The sequence below is a fragment of the Mobula hypostoma genome, chromosome 3, assembly GCF_963921235.1.
Source record: "Mobula hypostoma chromosome 3, sMobHyp1.1, whole genome shotgun sequence".
Lineage (NCBI taxonomy): Eukaryota > Metazoa > Chordata > Chondrichthyes > Myliobatiformes > Myliobatidae > Mobula > Mobula hypostoma.
Window position 1 is genome coordinate 17,767,239 of NC_086099.1, and position 22,053 is coordinate 17,789,291.

The 22,053-nt window shown below is 43.5% G+C and overlaps 1 protein-coding gene across 2 annotated transcripts in view; it reads right to left on the reverse strand.

The window, feature by feature from the left end:
• Positions 1 to 22,053, reverse strand: part of LOC134343356 (complement C1q tumor necrosis factor-related protein 3-like) — a 52,132-nt gene that overhangs the window by 21,721 nt on the left and 8,358 nt on the right. For both annotated transcript variants that reach the window (XM_063042056.1, XM_063042055.1), the window contains exons 3-4: positions 12,709 to 12,863; positions 3,652 to 3,781 (exon numbers count right to left, since the gene is read on the reverse strand). In XM_063042056.1, the coding sequence (XP_062898126.1) occupies positions 3,652 to 3,781; positions 12,709 to 12,863 (285 nt within the window). The remainder of the gene's footprint in view (positions 1 to 3,651; positions 3,782 to 12,708; positions 12,864 to 22,053) is intronic.

Here is a 22,053-nt window from a genome sequence, read left to right on the forward strand (position 1 = left end):
CTGGATTTGTCGGCCTGCCACTTTTACTTTTCTCCTTGGTACTTTTTGCTTCTACCCTCACTTTACACCCCTCTGTCTCTCTGCACTGGTTCCCATCCCTCTGTTGTGAACTAACCTCCTCACGCCTAGCCTCTTTAATTTGATTCCCACCCCCCAACCATTCTAGTTTAAAGTCACCTCAGTAGCCCCCGCTAATCTCCCTGCCAGGATATTGGTCCCTCTAGGATTCAAGTGTAACCCGTCCTTTTTGTACAGGTCACGCCTGCGCCAAAAGAGGTCCCAATGATCCAAAAACTTGAATCCCTGCCCCCTGCTCCAATCCCTCAGCCACGCATTTATCCTCCACCTCATCGCATTCCTACTCTCACTGTCGCGTGGCACAGGCAGTAATCCCGAGATTACTACCTTTGCGGTCCTTTTTCTCAACTCCCTTCCTTGCTCCCTATATTCTCCTTTCAGGACCTCATCCCTTTTCCTACCTATGTCATTGGTACCTATATGTACCACGACCTCTGGCTCCTCACCCTCCCACTTCAGGATATCTTGGACACGATCAGAAATATCCCGGACCCTGGCACCAGGGAGGCAAACTACCATCCGGGTCTCTGGACTGCGTCCACAGAATCGCCTATCTGACCCCCTTACTATCGAGTCCCCTATCACAACTGCCCTCCTCTTCCTTGCCCTACCCTTCTGAGCTACAGGGCCAGACTCTGTGCCGGAGGCACGGCCACTGTCGCTTCCCCCGGGTAAGCTGTCCCCCCCAACAGTACTCAAACAGGAGTACCTGTTGTTAAGGGGCACAGCCACCGGGGTACTCCCCATCACCTGACTTTTCCCCTTCCCCCTCCTAACCGTGACCCACTTGTCTGCCTCCCGTGGCCCCGGCGTGACCACCTGCCTTCCACTCCTCTCTATCACCTCCTCACTCTCCCTGACCAGACGAAGGTCATCGAGCTGCAGCTCCAGTTCCGTAACGCGGTCCCTTAGGAGCTGCATCTCGATGCACTTGGCGCAGATGTAGACGTCCGGGAGGCTTGGAGACTCCAGGGCCTCCCACATCCGACACCGAGAACAGCAAACTGCCCTCACAGTCATAATGCCCCTCTCCTCAAATAGCAACAGAAAATGAATGTCAAACCTTCCTCGCCTCGCCCGCTTCCGCCTAAGCCCGGTGAGCCGAAGCCCTTAAGCCTTCACTCTGCTCCCGGCTCACTCCGCCGCCCGCAAACTACGCTGCCCGCTCTACGAGGCTTTGTTCCTTTTAAATCTGCCGCGCTGCACTGCCCGACGTCACACGCCTGCGCAGTCCCGCCTCTCAGAAAGCCGTTGGAGAAAAAAAAATAACGAAAATTTCAAAATTCTCTTTCTCGGCATTCCCACTCAGACTCTCAGACTCCTTCTTCGAATCAAACCCGAAGCAGGATGTCTGCCCTTTTAAATCTGCCGCGCTGCACTGCCCGACGTCACACGCCTGCGCAGTCCCGCCTCTCAGAAAGCATATATAGAGCATACATTTCTCTGATGTTAAAAGTATCTATTGAAACCTATTGAAAAGAACAAGGATGATGTCAGAGCAGCAAAGGCTGAAATTTCTGAAAGCACAGGGAATATACATCCCAAAGAGGGAGAAATATTCTGAAGGAAAGATGACACAACCATGGCTATCAAAGTCACCATAAAGCCAAAGAACAGACATAAAATAGAGCAAAAAATAGCAGAACTTTAGGGGATTGGGAAGCTTTTAAAAACAACAGAAGGCAACAAAAAAAGTCATTAAGAAGGTAAAAATGGAATATGAAAGTAAGCCAGCTAATATAGAGGGTACCAAAAATTTCTTCAGTTACGTAAAGTGTAAAAGAGAGGCGAGAGTGGATATCAGATTGCTGGAAAATGATGCTGCAGAGGTAGCAATGGAGGACAAGGAAATGGTGGAGGAACTGAATAAGTATTTTGCATCATTCTTCACTGTGGAAGACGCTAGCAGTATGGTGGAAGTTCCATGTATCAGGGGTCATGAAGTGTGTGAAGTTACTATAACGAGAGAAAGTGTTCTTGGGAAACTGAAAGGTCTGAAGGTAGATAAGTCACCTGGACCAGATAGTGTACACCCCAGAGTTCTGAAAGAGGTGGCTGAAGAGATTGTGGAGGCATTAGTAATGATTCTTCTAGAATCACTACATTCTGGAATGGTTCCAGAAGGCTGGAAATTTGCAAATATCATTCCACTCTTCAAGAAGGGAGAGAGGCAGAAGAAAGGAAACTACTGGCCAGGTAGTCTGACCTCAGTGGTTGGGAAGATGTTGAAGTCGATTACTAAGGATGAGGTCTCAGGGTACTTGAAGGCATATCATAAAATAGGCTGTTGTCAGTATGGTCTCCTCAAGGGAAAATATTGCCTCACAAATCTGCTGGAATTCTTTGAAAAAATAACAGACAGGAAAGATGATAAGGCCAGAAGACCATAAGACATAGGAGCAGACTTAGGCCATTCAACCCATCAAGTAGCTCTGCTATTTCATCATAGCTGAAATCTGGATCCCATGCAACCCCATACACTTGACCTCTCACCATATCCTTTGATGCCCCAACCAATCAGGAAAACTGTCGACTTCTGTTTTGAACATAACCATGGACTTGGCCTCCACTGCAGTCTGTGGCACAGCATTCCATAGATTCACTACTCTTTGGCTAAGAAATATTCCTCTTTACTTCTGTTCTAAAAGCTCACCCTTCAATTTTGAGGCTGTGCCTCAAGTTCTGGATATCCCCACCAGAGGAAACATCCTCTCCACATCCACCTTAACTAGTCCTTTCAACATTTGGTAGGTTTCAATGAGATCCCCAAGCATTCTTCTACATTCTAGTGAGTACAGACCTAAAGCTGCCAAACGCTCCTCATATATTAACCTCTTCATTCCTGGAATCATCTTGTGAACCTCCTCTTGACTCTCTCCAATGGCAATACATCCTTTCTGAGAAAAAGGGCCCAAAACTGTTGGCAATACTCTAAGTGCAACCTAACTAGTATCTTATAAAGCTTCAGCATTTTCTCCTTGTTTTTATATTCTATTCCCTCAAAATAAATGCCAATATTGCATTTGCTTTCTTTACCAAAGACTCAACCTGTAAATTAACCTTCTGGGAATCTTGCATGAGGATTCCTAAGTCCCTTTGCACCTCTAATTTTTCAATTTCCTCTTCGTTTGGAATATAGTCTGCACTATTGTTCCTTTTACCAAAATACATCATCATACATTTCCCAACACTCTATTCCATCTGCTACTTTCTTGCCCATTCTTCCGGTTTGTCTAAGTCCTGCTGCAATCACATTGCTTCCTCAGCAGTGCCTACCCCTCCACCTGTCTTTGCATCATCCACAAACTTTGTCACAAAGCCACCAACAATCATATTTCTTCTCCATTCTGTTGTTGGGTCTGAACAACAACTGGACCTCTTAACCATGTCTGTATGCTTTTGTACATTGAGTTGCTGCCACATAAATGGCAGATTAGATATTTGGATTAAGGAGAAGATGTACAGGTGTACCTAATAAAGTGGACAGTGACTGTAGGTCAGTAATAATAAACCTGATTCTTATATATATTTTTTTCTAAAATTTTATTGTATTTCTTTATATCATCAACTTACCTGCTATAGGTGCACTAAATCTTCCCGTCATGACATCAAAATAGCTGCCAACATTGGTCTCCACACTGCTGAAGATGATACCACTGTTCTGGTTTGTGAAATGGGTTGCCATGGAAGCCATAAAAGCAACCTATGGAAACATAAAATAATTAATTAAAGTGAGAACAGTATATTAAATAAAATTACACTGTTTTTAAAGTCATTAAGATTGCTAAGGCTGAGGGTTGTCAGTTACTCTCGTTTGTTTGTGCCATGTTGTATGACATGAGAGATCACGGTCTTTCCATGATCATGATTGTTGTTGGCAAATTATTCTGCAGAAGTGGTTTCCCATTGCCTTCTTCTGGGCAGAGTCTTTACAAGACGGGTGACCCCAGCCATTATCACTACTCTTCAGAGACTGTCTGCCTGGCATCAGTGGTCGCATAATCAGGACTGGTAATATGTATTTGCTGCTCATACGACCAGGCGACCTGCTCCCATGGCATGTATTTGGACTGAATGTACATTGGCATAAAAATATATATTGCAAATTGCAGATGATACCAACATTTGGGACGTAATGGACAGGGAAGATGGCTATGAAAGTTTTCAGTGGAATCAAGACTAGCTGGAAAAATGGGCTGAAAAATGGCCAGCAGACAAGTGTGAGACGTTGTCCTTTGGGAGGACAAACCAGGTAGGACTTACACATAGAGCCATTGGCCACTGAGTTCAAAGTTCAAAGTTCAAAGTAAATTTAAGTACATATAGGTTACCATGTACTACGCTAAGGATTCATTTCTTTGCTGACATTCATAGTAGAACATAAAACATAGAAATCTACAGCACATTACAGGTCCTTTGGCCCACAATGTTGTGCCGACCATGTAACCTACTCTAGAAACTGCCTAGAATTCCCCTAGTGCATAGCCCTCTATTTTCTAAGCTCTATGTACTTACCTAAGAGGCTCTTGAAAGAGCCTTTGTGTCATCAGCAAACTTACTAACCCATTCTTCTACTTTCTCATCCAGGTTATTTATAAAAATCACAAAGAGGAGGGATCCCAGAACAGATCCCTACAGAACACCACTGGTCACTAACTGTCATGTAGAATACGAACAATCTACAATCACCCTTTGCTATCTGTGGGCAAGCCAATTCTGGTTCCACAAAGCAAGTTCTCCTTGGATCCCATGCCTCCTTACTAGTAAATAGAAAGAAACACAATAGAATCAATGAAAAACCTCACAGAACAGAGTCAGGCAAATAACCAATATACAAAAGACAACAAACTGCAAATACAAAGAGAAATGGAAATAAATAATAATAAATAAATAAGCAACAAATATTGAGTTCATGAGTTGTAGAGTCCTTAAAATAAGTGTGCAGTAGAATGCAGGGATCTGGGAAGACATATACATAATTCCTTGAAAGTGGCATCAGAGGTAGATAGGGTCATAAAGAGAGCTTTGGACACATAGACCTTCATAAGTCAATGTATTGAGTACAGGAGTTGGTTGTTATGTTGAAGTCTTAATGGAACTGTGGCTCGATGCACTTTGGCTTGTTGGGCAGTGATAGACAGGAGCTACAGGGAGGTAATCACCCCAAGGCTACAGGAAGAAATAGATGGGTGACTGTCAGGAGAGGGAAAGGGGAATGTCAGATAGTGGAGAGCACCCCTGTGGCAATCCCCCTCAACTATAGGTACTCCATTTTGAGCACTGGTGGGAACAACCTACTTGGGGGAAGCAACAGCGGCCAAACCTCTGGCACTGAGTCTGGCCCTGTGGCTCAGAATGGTAAAGAACTGAAGAGAATGATAGTAGCAGGGCACTCAATAGTCGGGGGACAGATAGGCAATTCTATGCTTGCAAAAAGGAAACACGGATGGTAGTTTGCCTCCTAGATGCAGGGTCCAAGATGTTTTCGGACGCATCAGCAATATCCTGAAAAAAGATGGAGAGCAGCCAGAAGTCGTGATACATATTGGTACCAACAACATAGCAGGAAAAAGAAAAGAGGTCCAGAAAATAGAATATAGAGAGTTAGGAAGGAAGCCAAGAAGAATGACCTCAAGGGTAGTAATCTTGGGATTGCCGCCTGTGTCACTCGACAGTGAGGATAGGAATAGATTGAGGTGGCAGATAAATGCGTGGCTGAAGAATTGGAGCAGGGGACAGGGTCTCAGATTTCCAGATAAATGGGACCTCTTCTGGGGCAGGTGAAGAACACAGGACTGAAGGTACTGTATTTAAATGTGTGTAGCATTCAGAATAAGGTGGACAAACTCGTTGCACAGTTAGAGATTGGTCAGTATGACATTGTGGGCATCGCTGAGTCGTGGCTGAAAGAAGGCCTTAGTTGGGAGCTTAACATCAAACGATATACTTTGAACTGAAAGGAAAATCTTTGTGGGTGGAGTTAAGAAATAGCAAGGGTAAAAAAAGCATTAGGGGAATCATATATAGGCCTCCAAATAGTAGCCAAGATATGGGGTTGAGATTGCAAAGGGAGCCGGAAAAGGCATGTAATAAGGATAATGACACAATTGTTACAGGGGACTTCAATATGCAAGGGAATCGGGAAAATCAGGTTGGTGTTGGATCGTAAGAGAGGGTATTTGTTGAATGCATACGAGGTAGGTTTTTAGAACAGCTTTGGCTTGAGCCTATTCAGGAAAGGGCTATCTTATATTGGATATTGTGTAATAACCCAGATCTTATGAGGGAGCTTAACGTAAAGGAACTCTTAGGAGACAGTGATCAAAATATGATTGAATTCATACTGCAATTTGAAAGACAGAAGCATAAGTCATGTTTATCAGTATTACAATGGAAACCAGGGAATTACAGTGTCATGAGAGAGGAGCTTGCCCAGATGGATTTGAGGGGGGTACTGGTGGGGCTGATGGCGGAATAGAGATGGCTGAAGTTTCTGGCACAGGATAGATAGGTCCCACAGAGGAAGAGGTTTTTAAGTGGCAGGGGTAGGCAACCGTGACTGACAAAGGAAGTTAAGAACTGTATAAAAGCCAAGGAAAGGGCATATATCACGCGACAGTGAGAGTAGGAATGCGATGAGGTGGAGGATAAATGCGTGGCTGAGGGATTGGAGCAGGGGGCAGGGATTCAAGTTTTTGGATCATTAGGACCTCTTTTGGCGCAGGTGTGACCTGTACAAAAAGGACGGGTTACACTTAAATCCTCGGGGGACCAATATCCTGGCAGGGAGATTAGCGGGGGCTACTGAGGTGACTTTAAACTAGAATGGTTGGGGGGTGGGAATCAAATTAAAGCGGCTAGGTGTGAGGAGGTTAGTTCACAACAGAGGGATGGGAACCAGTGCAGAGAGACAGAGGGGTGTAAAGTGAGCGTAGAAGCAAAAAGTACAAAGGGGAAAAGTAAAAGTGGCAGGCCGACAAATCCAGGGCAAGCATTAAAAAGGGCTAAGAGAGTTGTAAAAGAGTGCCTGAAGGCTTTATGTGTCAATGCAAGGAGCATTCGTAATAAGGTGGATGAATTGAAAGTGCAGATTGTTATTAATGATTATGATATAGTTGGGATCACAGAGACATGGCTCCAGGGTGACCAGGGATGGGAGCTCAACGTTCAGGGATATTCAATATTCAGGAGGGATAGACACGAAGGAAGGGGAGCTGGGGTGGCGTTGCTGGTTAAAAAAGAGATTAACGCAATAGAAAGGAAGGACATAAGCCGGGAAGATGTGGAATCGATATGGGTAGAGCTGCGTAACACTAAGGGGCAGAAGACGCTGGTGGGAGTTGTGTACAGGCCACCTAACAGTAGTAGTGAGGTCGGAGATGGTATTAAACAGGAAATTAGAAATGTGTGCAATAAAGGAACAGCAGTTATAATGGGTGACTTCAATCTACATGTAGACTGGGTGAACCAAATTGGTAAAGGTGCTGAGGAAGAGGATTTCTTGGAATGTATGCGGGATGGTTTTTTGAACCAACATGTCGAGGAACCGACTAGAGAGCAGGCTATTCTGGACTGGGTTTTGAGCAATGAGGAAGGGTTAATTAGCGATCTTGTCGTGAGAGGCCCCTTGGGTAAGAGTGACCATAATATGGTGGAATTCTTCATTAACATGGAGAGTGACGTAGTTAATTCAGAAACAAAGGTTCTGAACTTAAAGAGGGGTAACTTTGAAGGTATGAGACATGAATTAGCTAAGATAGACTGGCAAATGACACTTCAAGGATTGACGGTGGATATGCAATGGCAGGCATTTAAAGGTTGCATGGATGAACTACAACAATTGTTCATCCCAGTTTGGCAAAAGAATAAATCAAGGAAGGTAGTGCACCCGTGGCTGACAAGAGAAATTAGGGATAGTATCAATTCCAAAGAAGTAGCATACAAATTAGCCAGAGAAAGTGGCTCACCTGAGGACTGGGAGAAATTCAGAGTTCAGCAGAGGAGGACAAAGGGCTTAATTAGGAAGGGGAAAAAAGATTATGAGAGAAAACTGGCAGAGAACATAAAAACGGACTGTAAAAGCTTTTATAGATATGTAAAAAGGAAAAGACTGATAAAGACAAATGTAGGTCCCCTGCAAACAGAAACAGGTGAATTGATTATGGGGAGCAAGGACATGGCAGACCAATTGAATAATTACTTTGGTTCTGTCTTCACTAAGGAGGACATAAATAATCTTCCAGAAATAGTAAGGGACAGAGGGTCCAGTGAGATGGAGGAACTGAGCGAAATACATGTTAGTAGGGAAGTGGTGTTAGGTAAATTGAAGGGATTGAAGGCAGATAAATCCCCAGGGCCAGATGGTCTGCATCCCAGAGTGCTTAAGGAAGTGGCCCAAGAAATAGTGGATGCATTAGTGATAATTTTTCAAAACTCGTTAGATTCTGGACTAGTTCCTGAGGATTGGAGGGTGGCTAATGTAACCCCACTTTTTAAAAAAGGAGGGAGAGAGAAACCGGGGAATTATAGGCCGGTTAGCCTAACGTCGGTGGTGGGGAAACTGCTGGAGTCAGTTATCAAGGATGTGATAACAGCACATTTGGAAAGCGGTGAAATGATCGGACAAAGTCAGCATGGATTTGTGAAAGGAAAATCATGTCTGACGAATCTCATAGAATTTTTTGAGGATGTAACTAGTAGAGTGGATAGGGGAGAACCAGTGGATGTGGTATATTTGGATTTTCAAAAGGCTTTTGACAAGGTCCCACATAGGAGATTAGTGTGCAAACTTAAAGCACACGGTATTGGGGGTAAGGTATTGGTGTGGGTGGAGAATTGGTTAGCAGACAGGAAGCAAAGAGTGGGAATAAACGGGACCTTTTCAGAATGGCAGGCGGTGACTAGTGGGGTACCGCAAGGCTCAGTGCTGGGACCCCAGTTGTTTACAATATATATTAATGACTTGGATGAGGGAATTAAATGCAGCATCTCCAAGTTTGCGGATGACACGAAGCTGGGTGGCAGTGTTAGCAGTGAGGAGGATGCTAAGAGGATGCAGGGTGACTTGGATAGGTTGGGTGAGTGGGCAAACTCATGGCAGATGCAATTTAATGTGGATAAATGTGAAGTTATCCACTTTGGTGGCAAAAATAGGAAAACAGATTATTATCTGAATGGTGGCCGATTAGGAAAAGGGGAGGTGCAACGAGACCTGGGTGTCATTATACACCAGTCATTGAAAGTGGGCATGCAGGTACAGCAGGCGGTGAAAAAGGCGAACGGTATGCTGGCATTTATAGCGAGAGGATTCGAGTACAGGAGCAGGGAGGTACTACTGCAGTTGTACAAGGCCTTGGTGAGACCACACCTGGAGTATTGTGTGCAGTTTTGGTCCCCTAATCTGAGGAAAGACATCTTTGCCATAGAGGGAGTACAAAGAAGGTTCACCAGATTGATTCCTGGGATGGCAGGTCTTTCATATGAAGAAAGACTGGATGAACTGGGCTTGTACTCGTTGGAATTTAGAAGATTGAGGGGGGATCTGATTGAAACGTATAAGATCCTAAAGGGATTGGACAGGCTAGATGCAGGAAGATTGTTCCCGATGTTGGGGAGGTCTAGAACGAGGGGTCACAGTTTGAGGATAGAGGGGAAGCCTTTTAGGACCGAGGTTAGGAAAAACTTCTTCACACAGAGAGTGGTGAATCTGTGGAATTCTCTGCCACAGCAAACTGTTGAGGCCAGTTCATTAGCTATGTTTAAAAGGAAGTTAGATATGGCCCTTGTGGCTACAGGGGTCAGGGGGTATGGAGGGAAGGCTGGGTTCTGAGTTGGATGATCAGCCATGATCATAATAAATGGCGGTGCAGGCTCGAAGGGCCGAATGGCCTACTCCTGCACCTATTTTCTATGTTTCTATGTTTCTATAAGGTAGCAAAATTGAGTGGGAAGTTGGATGATTGGGAAGCTTTTAAAATACAACAAAAGACAACTAAAAAAGCTATAAGAAGGGAAAGGAGGAAATATGAGAGCAGACTAGCCAATAATATAAAGCAAAATACCAGAAGTTTTTTCAGTTATATAAACAGTAAAAGCGAAGTGAAAATTGATATTGAACCACTGGAAAATGATGCTGGTGAGGTAGCATGGGGGACAAAGAAATGTCAGATGAACTTAATGGACACTTTGCATCTGTCTTCACATGAAAGACACAAGCAGTGTGCCAGTGGTCCATGAGTGTCAGGGAGCAGGAGTGAGTGCCATTGCTATTACAAAGGAAACTCCAAAGGTCTTAAGGTGGATAAGTCACCTGGACCAGATCGACTACATCCCAGAGTCCCGAGAGAGGTTGCTGAAGAGATAACACATGCATTGGTCATGGTCTTTCAGGACTCACTTGATTCTGGCATGGTCCCGGAGGGCTGGAAGTTTACAGATGTCAGACATTATTTAAGAAGGGAGGAAGACAAAAAAGAGTTAATTATAGACCAGTTAGCCTAACCTCAGAGGCTGGGAAAGTGTTGGAGTCTATAATTAAGAATGAGGTTTCAGGGTACATGAAGACTAATGATAAGATAAATCAAAGTCAGCATGATTTCTGTAAAGGAAAAACTTGCCTGACAAATCTGTTAGAATTCGTTGAGGGATTAACAAGCAGGGTGGACATAGGAGAGGCAATGGGTACCATTTACTTGGATTTTCAGAAGGCATTTGATAAGGTGCCTCACATAAGGCTGCTTAACAAGATAAAATCCTATGGTGTTATAGGAAAGATACTGGCATGGATAGCAGACTGGCTGACAGGCAGGAGGCAACAAATGAGATTAGAAGGGGCCTTTTCTGATTGGCTGCCAGCGACTAGTGGTCTACCTCAGGGGTCAGTATTGGGACCATTACTTTTCACATTGTTTGACGATTATCTAGATAATAGAATTGATGGCCTTATGGCAAAGTTTGCAGATGATACAAAGATAGGAGGAGGGGTAGGTAGTGCTGAGGAAGCAATGCAATTGCAGCAGAACTTAGACAAATTGGAAGAATGGGGAAAAAAGTGGCAGATGGAATACAGTGTTGGGAAATGTCAGATAATACATTTTGGTAAAAGGAACAACAGGCAGACTATTATCTAAATGAGGAGAAAGTTCAAACATCAGAGATGCAGAGGGACTTGTGAGTCCTTGTGCAAGACTTCCAGAAGGTTAATTCACATATTGAGTCTGTGGTGAAGAAGGCAAATGCAATGTTGGCATTTATTTCAAGGAGATAATGCTGAGCCTTTATAAGATACTAGTCAGGCTGCACTTGGAGTATTGGCAACAGCTTTGGGCCCCCCATCTCAGAAAGGATGTGTTGTCATTGGAGAGAGTCCAGAGGAGATTCACGAGATGATTCCGGGAATGAAGGAGTTAACATATGAGGAGCATTTGGCAGCTTTGGGCCTGTACTCACGGAAATTCAGAAAAATGCGTGGGGATCTCATTGAATCCTACTGAATGTTGAAAGGACTAGATAAGGTGGATGTTGGGAGGATGGTTCCGATGGAGGGTGTATCCAGAACTAGAAGGCACAACCTCAAAACTGAGTGGCGACCTTTTAGAACAGAGGTAGGCAGGGATTTTTTTAGCCAGAACGTAGTAAATCTGTGGAATGCTCTGCCACAGACTGTGGTGGAGGCTAAGGCCGTGCGTATACTTAAGGCAGAAGTTGATCATTTCTTGATTGGTCAGGGCATCAAAGGACATGGCGAGAAGGCGTGAGTGTGGGGCTGAGTGGATCAGTCATGGTGCAGCAAACTGAATGGCCTAATTCTGCTCCTATGTCTTATGGTCTTATAGACATTGGTGAGGCTTAATTTGGAGTATTGTGTGCAGTTCCGGTCACCTATCCACAGGAAAGAAGTCAATAAAATTGAAAAAGTGCAGAGGAAATTCACAAAGATGTTGCCAGGACTTGAGGGCCTGAGCTACAGGAAAAGTTGAATAGGTTAGAACTTAATTCCCTAGAGCACAGGAGAATTAGGCGAGATATGACAGAGATATATAAGATTATGAGGGGTATAGATAGGGTAAATGCAAGCAATCTTTTTCTGTTGAGATTGGGTGAGACTAAAACTAGAGGTCATGAACTAAGGGTGAGAGGGGAAATGTTTAAAGGGAACATGTGGAGAATGTCTTCACTCAGAGAATGGTGAGCGTGTGAAATGAGCTGTTAGTGCAAGTGATGGATGCAGGGTCGATCTCAACATTTAAGAGAAATTCGTATGGGTACATAGATGGGAAGGGTATGGAGGGCTATTGTCTGGGTGCAGATTAAGAGTTCAGCATGGACTAGAAGGGTCAACGGCCCTTTTCCTGTGCTGTACTGTTCTATGATTCTATGACTATGAAAAGAAGGATTGCTTGTACAATACCTTGTAAAAGGTTTCAGCTCCCAAACCTTCGTTCACATAAATGACTATTATTACCAGGGGTTTGAGCAATTTAACTGAGAACTTTTATTTGTGAACCAGATGCTCCTTTTCTGATAGTAGAGCCCTTTAAAGCTGTTTATGGACTGATTTATTTTGCATATGTTTTACACAATGCATTGTAAAACAGTTTGCTGTTGCAAACACACTATTAATATTCTTACCTTGAGTTCGGAAGGAATTCCAGCTTGTCCCTTCTCTCCTTTAATTCCTTGAATTCCTCGCTCTCCTCGGGGTCCCATGTCACCTTTGTTTCCTTGGTCTCCTTTTGTTCCTTCTCGTCCTGGGAGACCATTATTTCCATTGTTTCCATGGTTTCCTATTAATTCAGGAAATTGTGCTCCAGTAATCATTGTTTTACTTATTCGTGAATTTGTAGAATAGTAATGAAAAATGACACTGGTGTAAGTATCCCACAAGATTGAAATACTAAACTATGTATGATTTCATTGATAATCACCCGTTGTGGAAATGAACCACAAGAACCAAGAAAGGTTCATCAATATGGAAAACCACGCCTCATGAATTTGATTGACTCTTTTGAAGAGGTGACCAAGAGGATTGACGAAAGCAAGGCAGTAGACATAGTCCACACGACATTAGCAAGGCCTCTGACAATGTCCCACGCAACGGGCTGGTCTGGTGGGTGAGATCACATGGGATCCAGGGTGAACAAGCCAACTGGATACAAGGTTACTTGGTGGTTGGTGTCAGAAGTTAGGGGGAGAAGCCAGAAGCGTGGGTTTGCAAGGGATAATGATTGAATAGTGGAGAATATTTGATGAGCCAGCTAGCCAAATTCAGTCCCAAATTCAGTTCCAGTCTTACGAAATGGTTCCCTAGTACGATAGCATGGATTCTTGACCTCACAATCTACCTTGTTGTGACCTTGTAACTTATTGTCCATGTGCACTATACTTTCTCTACACTGTACCACTCTATTCCACACTCAATTATTGTTTTACCTCGTATACTTCAATGCACTGTTGTAATGAATTGATCTGCTTGGAGGGTATGCCAGACAAGTTTTTCACTGTAACTCACTACGTGTGATAGATTTAATATAGTGAAGAAAATAGCATGTTCCCGGAGGATTTGAACTCCTGTGTAAAAAAAGTGCCCTCATCATCATCATCATTATGTGCTGTGTCGTCTGACGTGGGTGATCATGGTCGTCCATTTGTCTTTAATCTGATCGTTGCTTGTGGAGAAGGCCCTCCTCACACGGCTGTTCTTACTCTTTTCACTTGCCATGACCATGACAGTCTTGACAAATTTTTCTACAGAAGCGGTTTGCCATTGCCTTCTTCTGGGGCGGTGACTTTACAAGATGGGTGTCCCCAGCCATTATCAATACTCTTCAGAGTTTGTCTGCCTGGCATCAGTGGTCACATAACCAGGACTTGCGACATGCACCAGCTCCCACGGCTTCACGTGACTCTGACCGGGTTTGGGGGGTGGGGGGGCACTACGCAGGTAAGGCACCTTGCCTAAGGATGACCTGTGACCTACAGGCTGACAAAAGGAAGGAGCACCTTACACCTCCTTTGGTAAAGACATATCTCCACCCCACCAACCAAAAAATGTGCCTTACCATCCTTGCATGAACATTGACTTCTCTAACTTCCGCTAATGCCCCACCTCCCCCTCGTACCCCACCCTTTATTTATTTATATACACATGTTCTTTCTCTCTCTCTCCTTTTTCTCCCTCTGTCCCTCTGACTATACCCCTTGCCCATCCTCTGGGTTTTCCCCCCTCCCCTTTTTCCTTTTCCCTGGGCCTCCTGTCCCATGATCCTCTCATATCCCTTTTGCTAATCAACTGTCCAGCTCTTGACTCCATCCCTCCCCCTCCTGTCTTCTCCTATCATTTTGGATCTCCCCCTCCCCCTCCCACTTTCAAATCTCTTACTAGCTCTTCCTTCAGTTAGTCCTGATGAAGGGTCTCGGCCTGAAACGTCGACTGTACCTCTTCCTAGAGATGCTACCTGGCCTGCTGCGTTCACCAGCAACTTTTATGTGTGTTCCTTACCATCTTTATATTGGCTCTAGATTTTATTTTTTATTTAGAGATGCAGCACAGCAAGAAGCCCTTCGACCCAAGGAGTCCACACCACCTAATTACATCCAGGTGACCAAATAACCTTGTAATCTGTACATCTTTAAGACATAGGGTTGGTTGGAGCACTCGGAGGACACCAACCTGGTCACAGGGAGAACATACAAACTCCTTATAAACAACGGCCGGTATTGTACCCGAGTCACTATAATGATGCTATGTTAACATCTATGCTACCGTGTCTCTCCAATGAGACCATATCTGAGGTATCATGTACAATTTCGATCACCTTCACAACAAAGTAACTTGATTACATTAGAAGAGCATTATTTTTCAAAATAAAAACAGAAACTCAGATGTTGGAATTCTGAAGCTAAAACAGAAACGGCTGGGGGGAAAAAAATTCAGCAAGTTGACCAGAATCAAAGAAAAGAGAACCACTTATTATCTTTGGTGAGTGTCCCCACCTTCGACAGTTGACTGTTACACTTTTTACAGATAATGACTGATCTGCTGAATTTTCCCATAATTTTAAGTTTGTATTTCTTTTCCTCATGCCCTGCACATTATTTTCCATCAAGTTCAAAATTGAAAGTGTTTGTCGAAATCCTTTTTGAGCGATCCATGTTTTACAGATCATACTACAAAATGCTGGAATCTGTAATTACAGAATTCTTAATAGGAAACCTGCAAAGACATTTTTTTGATAGGTAATCTTTAAAATTCCTTTGAAAATGTGCCTTGGGCTTCCTGCTCTGATTCTGTCAGAGGCTTCAAAGCCTTCCGGTTCAGATTTAGATTCAGATTTATTTATCACGTGTACGTTAACATACAGTGAAATGCATCGTTTGCATTAATAACCAACGCACCTAATGTAGTACCGAGGAAAACCCACGAGGGTTGCCAACGTAGCATGTGCACAGTGCTCCACAGAACAACACAGACCACAATAAAACAGAATGCAACAAACAATAAAACAACAGTAGCAGAACAAGCCCCTTTCCTCCCTCCCTCCCTCCCATTCACACAGATAGTACTCCAACTCAACAACACTGTCATTTTCTCGAGAGCATCTGTGTCTGGGTTATTACACATAAATGGAATGCTGCAAATGGCTCTTCCTACATTATTACTTTAGTTTACTCATTACAAAATGCATAAATTGCTGGCACTTTCAGTTTTATTGTCCATCCCTAACAGATCCATGAGAAAAATAGTTTACCAGGCCATACTATAGGTCAATTATGAGTAAGTCTGGGATCACACTTGGGCCAGACCAAAAGAAATTAGCCAATATCCTTCTGAGATCTCAAGCCACACCTTGTGCTGTCTCTGCAGAAGCTCCCGACCCAGCCCTGGTTTTAAAGGGTCTTTTCAATGCTTCCAAATATCTCCGCAGACCAGACATACTTAAAATATTTTGAAGTGTTGATAACAAACTTTTAAAATGATGTATTTATTTAAAATCACACAAAACTGCTGGTGATCAAAACATTTTAAGCTCATTATAAAACAGTAAAGCATTTTTCAATATCTTACGTGCTTATTAATTAAAAGTTGGACTCCGTTTTCAGATCAATGGGATCTTGCTTGGACATGCCAGTTGTGTGTGCTAGAAAACCAAAAGGTTCCACCACTCTGCAAGCTATTAAATACCCCTTGGATTCAATGGTGAGTCCAAGAGAAGAGCACGAGGCCAGATTTACACACATCTCCTGTGTTGCAGTCAACAGGAACGGAAACGAGCAACGGGCTGCAATTGGTTCTTTACAGATAGCTGATTTTTTGCAATAGTCCAATGGTTACTTAGTCATCTTCAGTGAATTATCATTTGAATTTAACCATTTACTCTCCAACCTGAAAAAGTTACCCTGTTTTTCTCTCTCTGCTGACGCGGCCTGTTAACATAGAAACATAGAAAATAGGTGCAGGAGTAGGCCATTCGGCCCTTCGAGCCTGCACCGTCATTTATTATGATCATGGCTCATCATCCAACTCAGAACCCCGCCCCAGCCTTCCCTCCATACCCCCTGATCCCCGTAGCCACAAGGGCCATATCTAACTCCCTCTTAAATATAGCCAATGAACTGGCCTCAACTGTTTCCTGTGGCAGAGAATTCCACAGATTCACCACTCTCTGTGTGAAGAAGTTTTTCCTAATCTCGGTCCTAAAAGGCTTCCCCTCTATCCTCAAACTGTGGCCCCTCGTTCTGGACTTCCCCAACATCGGGAACAATCTTCCTGCATCTAGCCTGTCCAATCCCTTTAGGATCTTATATGTTTCAATCAGATCCCCCCTCAATCTTCTAAATTCCAACGAGTACAAGCCCAGTTCATCCAGTCTTTCTTCATATGAAAGTCCTGCCATCCCAGGAATCAATCTGGTGAACCTTCTTTGTACTCCCTCTATGGCAAAGATGTCTTTCCTCAGATTAGGGGACCAAAACTGCACACAATACTCCAGGTGTGGTTCACCAAGGCCTTGTACAACTGCAGTAGTACCTCCCTGCTCCTGTACTCGAATCCTCTCGCTATAAATGCCAGCATACCATTCGCCTTTTTCACCGCCTGCTGTACCTGCATGCCCACTTTCAATGACTGGTGTATAATGACACCCAGGTCTCGTTGCACCTCCCCTTTTCCTAATCGGCCACCATTCAGATAATAATCTGTTTTCCTATTTTTGCCACCAAAGTGGATAACTTCACATTTATCCACATTAAATTGCATCTGCCATGAATTTGCCCACTCACCCAACCTATCCAAGTCACCCTGCATCCTCCTCACAGCTAACACTGCCACCCAGCTTCGTGTCATCCGCAAACTTGGAGATGCTGCATTTAATTCCCTCATCCAAGTCATTAATATATATTGTAAACAACTGGGGTCCCAGCACTGAGCCTTGCGGTACCCCACTAGTCACCGCCTGCCATTCTGAAAAGGTCCCGTTTATTCCCACTCTTTGCTTCCTGTCTGCTAACCAATTCTCCACCCACACCAATACCTTACCCCCAATACCGTGTGCTTTAAGTTTGCACACTAATCTCCTGTGTGGGACCTTGTCAAAAGCCTTTTGAAAATCCAAATATACCACATCCACTGGTTCTCCCCTATCCACTCTACTAGTTACATCCTCAAAAAATTCTATGAGATTCGTCAGACATGATTTTCCTTTCACAAATCCATGCTGACTTTGTCCAATCATTTCACCGCTTTCCAAATGTGCTGTTATCACATCCTTGATAACTGACTCCAGCAGTTTCCCCACCACCGACGTTAGGCTAACCGGTCTATAATTTCCCGGTTTCTCTCTCCTTCCTTTTTTAAAAAGTGGAGTTACATTAGCCACCCTCCAATCCTCAGGAACTAGTCCACAATCTAACGAGTTTTGAAAAATTATCACTAATGCATCCACTATTTCTTAGGCTACTTCCTTAAGCACTCTAGGATGCAGACCATCTGGCCCTGGGGATTTATCTGCCTTCAATCCCTTCAATTTACCTAACACCACTTCCCTACTAACATGTATTTCGCTCAGTTCCTCCATCTCACTGGACCCTCTGTCCCCTACTATTTCTGGAAGATTATTTATGTCCTCCTTAGTGAAGACAGAACCAAAGTAATTATTCAATTGGTCTGCCATGTCCTTGCTCCCCATAATCAATTCACCTGAGTATTAAGCTGAGTATTTTCTGCATATTTCAAGTTTCTAGCCTTTATAGTATTGATTTTGTATCATGATCATCGTTTTGGTTACAGATTTTCTTCAGATGCTTGAACACAATTTCCAAAGTTGGTGACTCAGGTTCAGATTCATTTACTTATCACATGTACATCAAAGCATATACGGAAATGAAGTGTTTGCGTTGACAGCCAACACAGCCTCAGGATGTATCAGTATCACAATGGAATAAAGTGAATTACAGAGACATGAGAGAGGAGCTTGCCCAGGTGGATTGGAGGAGGATATTGGCTGGGATGACAGCAGAGCAGAGATGCTGAAGTTTCTGGAAATCGTTCACAAGTGCAGGATAGATTTGCCTCACAGAAGAAGTTCTCAAATGGCAGGAGTAGGCAACCATGGCTGACAAGGGAAGCTAAGAACTGTATAAAAGCCAAGGAAAGGGCATATAAGGTAGCAAAAGTGAGTGGAAAGTTGGATGATTGGGAAGCTTTTAAAATCCAAAAAAAAAGGCAACTAAAAAGCTATAAGAAGGGAAAAGATGAAATATGAGGGCAGACTAGCCAATAATATCAAGCAGGATACCAAAAGTTTTTAGTTATATAAAGAGTAAAAAGGAGGCGAGAGCTGATATTGGACCACTGGAAAATGATGCCGGTGAGGTAGTATGGGGGACAAAGAAATGTCAAATGAACTTAATGGGTACTTTGCATCTGTCTTCACTGTGGAAGATAATAGCAGTATGCCAGTGCTCCAAGAGTGTCAGGGAGCAAGAGTAAGTGCCATTGCTATTACAAAGGAAAATGTGCTAGGCAAACTCCAAAGATCTTCAGGTGGATAAGTCAGGTGGGCCAGGTGGACTACATCCCAGAGTCCTAAGAGAGGTTGCTGAAGAGATAACAGATGCATTTGTCATGACCTTTCAAGTATCACTAGATTCTGGCATGGCCCCAGAGAACTGGAGGATTTCAGATGTCACTCCACACTTTGAGAAGGGAGGACAGCAAAAGAAAGGAAATTAATGGCTAATTAGCCTAACATCAATGTTGGGAAAGAGTTGGAGTCTATTATTAAGGATGAGGTTTTGAGGGTACTTCGAAACTAATGATAAAATAAGTCACATCAGCTTGGTTTCTGTAAAGGGAAATCTTGCCTTTGAGGAAATACTAAGCAGGGTGGACAAAGGAGAGGCAGTGGTTGCCATTTACTTGGATTTTCAGAAGGCATGTGATAAGGTGCCACACATGAGACTGCTTAACAAGATAAAATCCTATGGTGTTACAGGAAATATACTGGCATGGATAGCGGAATGGCTGACAGGCAGGAGGCAGCAAGTGGGAATAAAAGGGGCTTTTTCTGATTGGCTGCCAGTGAGTAGTGGTGTTCCTTGGGGGTTAGTATTAGGACCACTACTTTTCTCATTGCTTGTCAATGATTTAGGTAATAAAATTGATAGCCTTGTGTCAAAGTTTGTGGGTGATACAATGATAGATGGAGGGGTAGGTATTGCTGATGAAGCAATGCAATTGCAGCAGGACTTAGGCAAATTGGAAGAATGGGCAAAAAAGTGGCAGATGGAATACAGTGTTGGGAAATGTATGATAATGCACTTTGGTAAAGGAACAATGGAGTGGACTATTATAATGGGGAGAGGTTTCAAACATCAGAGGTGCAGAGGGACTTAGGCGTCCTCGTACAAGACTCACAAAAGGTTAATCTACCGGTTGAGACTGTGGTAAAGAAGGCAAATTCAATGTTGGCATTTATTTCAAGGGGAATAAAATATAACATCAAGGAGATAATGTTGAGCCTTTATATGACACAAGTCAGGCTGCACTTGGAGTATTGTCAACAGTTTTGGGCACCATATCTCAGAAAGGATGTGTTGTCATTGGAGAGAGTCCAGAGGAGATACACGAGGATGATTCCAGGAATGAAGGGGTTAATATATGAGGAGCGTTTGGCAGCTTTGGGCCTGTACTCACTAGAGTTTAGAAGAATGCAGGAGGGATCTCATTGAAACCTCCTGAATGTTGAAAGGACTAGGTAGGGTGGGTGTGTGGAGGATGTTTCCTGTGGTGGGGATATCCAGAACTAAAGGGCACAGCCTCAAAATTGAGGGGTAACCTTTTAGAACAGAGGTAAGGAAGAACTTTTTTTAGCCAGAGAGCAGTGAATCTGTGGAATGCTCTGCCACAGACTGCAGAGGAGGCCAAGTCCATGGGTATATTTAAGGTGGAAATTAATCATTTCCCGATCAGTCAGGGCATCATAGGATATGGCGAGAAGGCAGGTGTATGAGATTGAGGGGGATCTGGGATCAGCCATGATGGAATGTCAGCGCAGACTCGATGGACTGAATGGCCTAATTCTGTTCCTATGTCTTATGGTCCTACATCCCTGCAAGTGTCGCCACACATTCCGTTGCCAACATAGTGTTGTGTGTTTAATATTTCAGTAATATTGTAAATATGTTGTTTGATAAAGCATTCTTTGTAAAAATAATTCTTTACAGTTTATATGTAAAGATACGTGAATGGCATACATTATCACGCCACCACATCGTAAGTGAGTGCCTCACTAAACAGAAAAACTGAAGTGAACTGTTGTTATTCCTGGCTCTGTGCTTTCTTTCAGTTAGTTTTATGTTTTGGAGCTACAGAACATAACATGTAGCATGCCACGCTGCGCCATGGTAGCATAGTGATTAGTACAACGTTATTCCAGCTCGGGGTGTTGTGGAATTCGGAATTCAATTCCAGCACTGTTCTGTAAGGAGTCCCTATATGTCCTCTCTGTGGAATGCATGGGTTTTCCCCGGGTGCTCTGGTTTTCTCCGACAGCCCAAAGACATACCAGGTAGGTTAATTGGTCGTTGTAAATTGACGCATGATTAGGTTTGGGTTAATCGGAGTTGTGGGGCTGCTGGGTGGTGTGGCTCAAAGGGCCAGAAGGGCCTACTGTGCGCTGTACTGTTGAATAAATGCTTGGCAGAACAACAATGAACAACAACAGCAAAACAAGCCCCTTTCCTCCTTCACATCCAACCCCCAACCCCACTGAGCATGTGGACGCGCAGACACCAGGCCTCCGACTTCCCCAGTAGACTCGAAGACTCACAGACCCTGAACTTTAACCCTACCCACTGTGGACATTTTCCCTTCTCCCCTTTCCATCAAGCAGAAAAGATACAAAAACCTGAAAGCACATACCATCGGGCTCAAGGGCAGCTCCTACCTGTTTTTATAAGAGTATTAAATGGTTTCCTCGTACGATAAGACAGACTGTTGACCTCACATTTTACCTCACAATAATATTGCAACTTATTGTTTTCCTGCACTGCACCTTCTCTGTAGTTGTTGCACTTTATTCTGCACTCTGTTATTGGTTTACCTTGTTCCAGCTCGATGCACTGTGTAACGAATTGATCTGTATAAACAGTATGCAAGTCCAGCTTTTCACTGTATCTCAGTACATGTGACAATAATAAATTAATTCCAATTCCATTTATCCTTGTGCAGTCCAGTATGAAAAATGCAGGAACATTGACCATAAAATTATGAGAACATAAAACATAGAACATTACAGGCCTTTTGGCCCATGGTGTTCTGCTGACTTGTTAACTCACTACAAGATCAACCTAATTCTTCCCTCCTACATAACTCTTCATTTCTTTATCACCCAATGTGAAGGGAACATAGAACACCAAACTGTGTATTACTTTGTTTAAGAGAACAGCCCACTCCAATCTGTTTTGATAATCAAA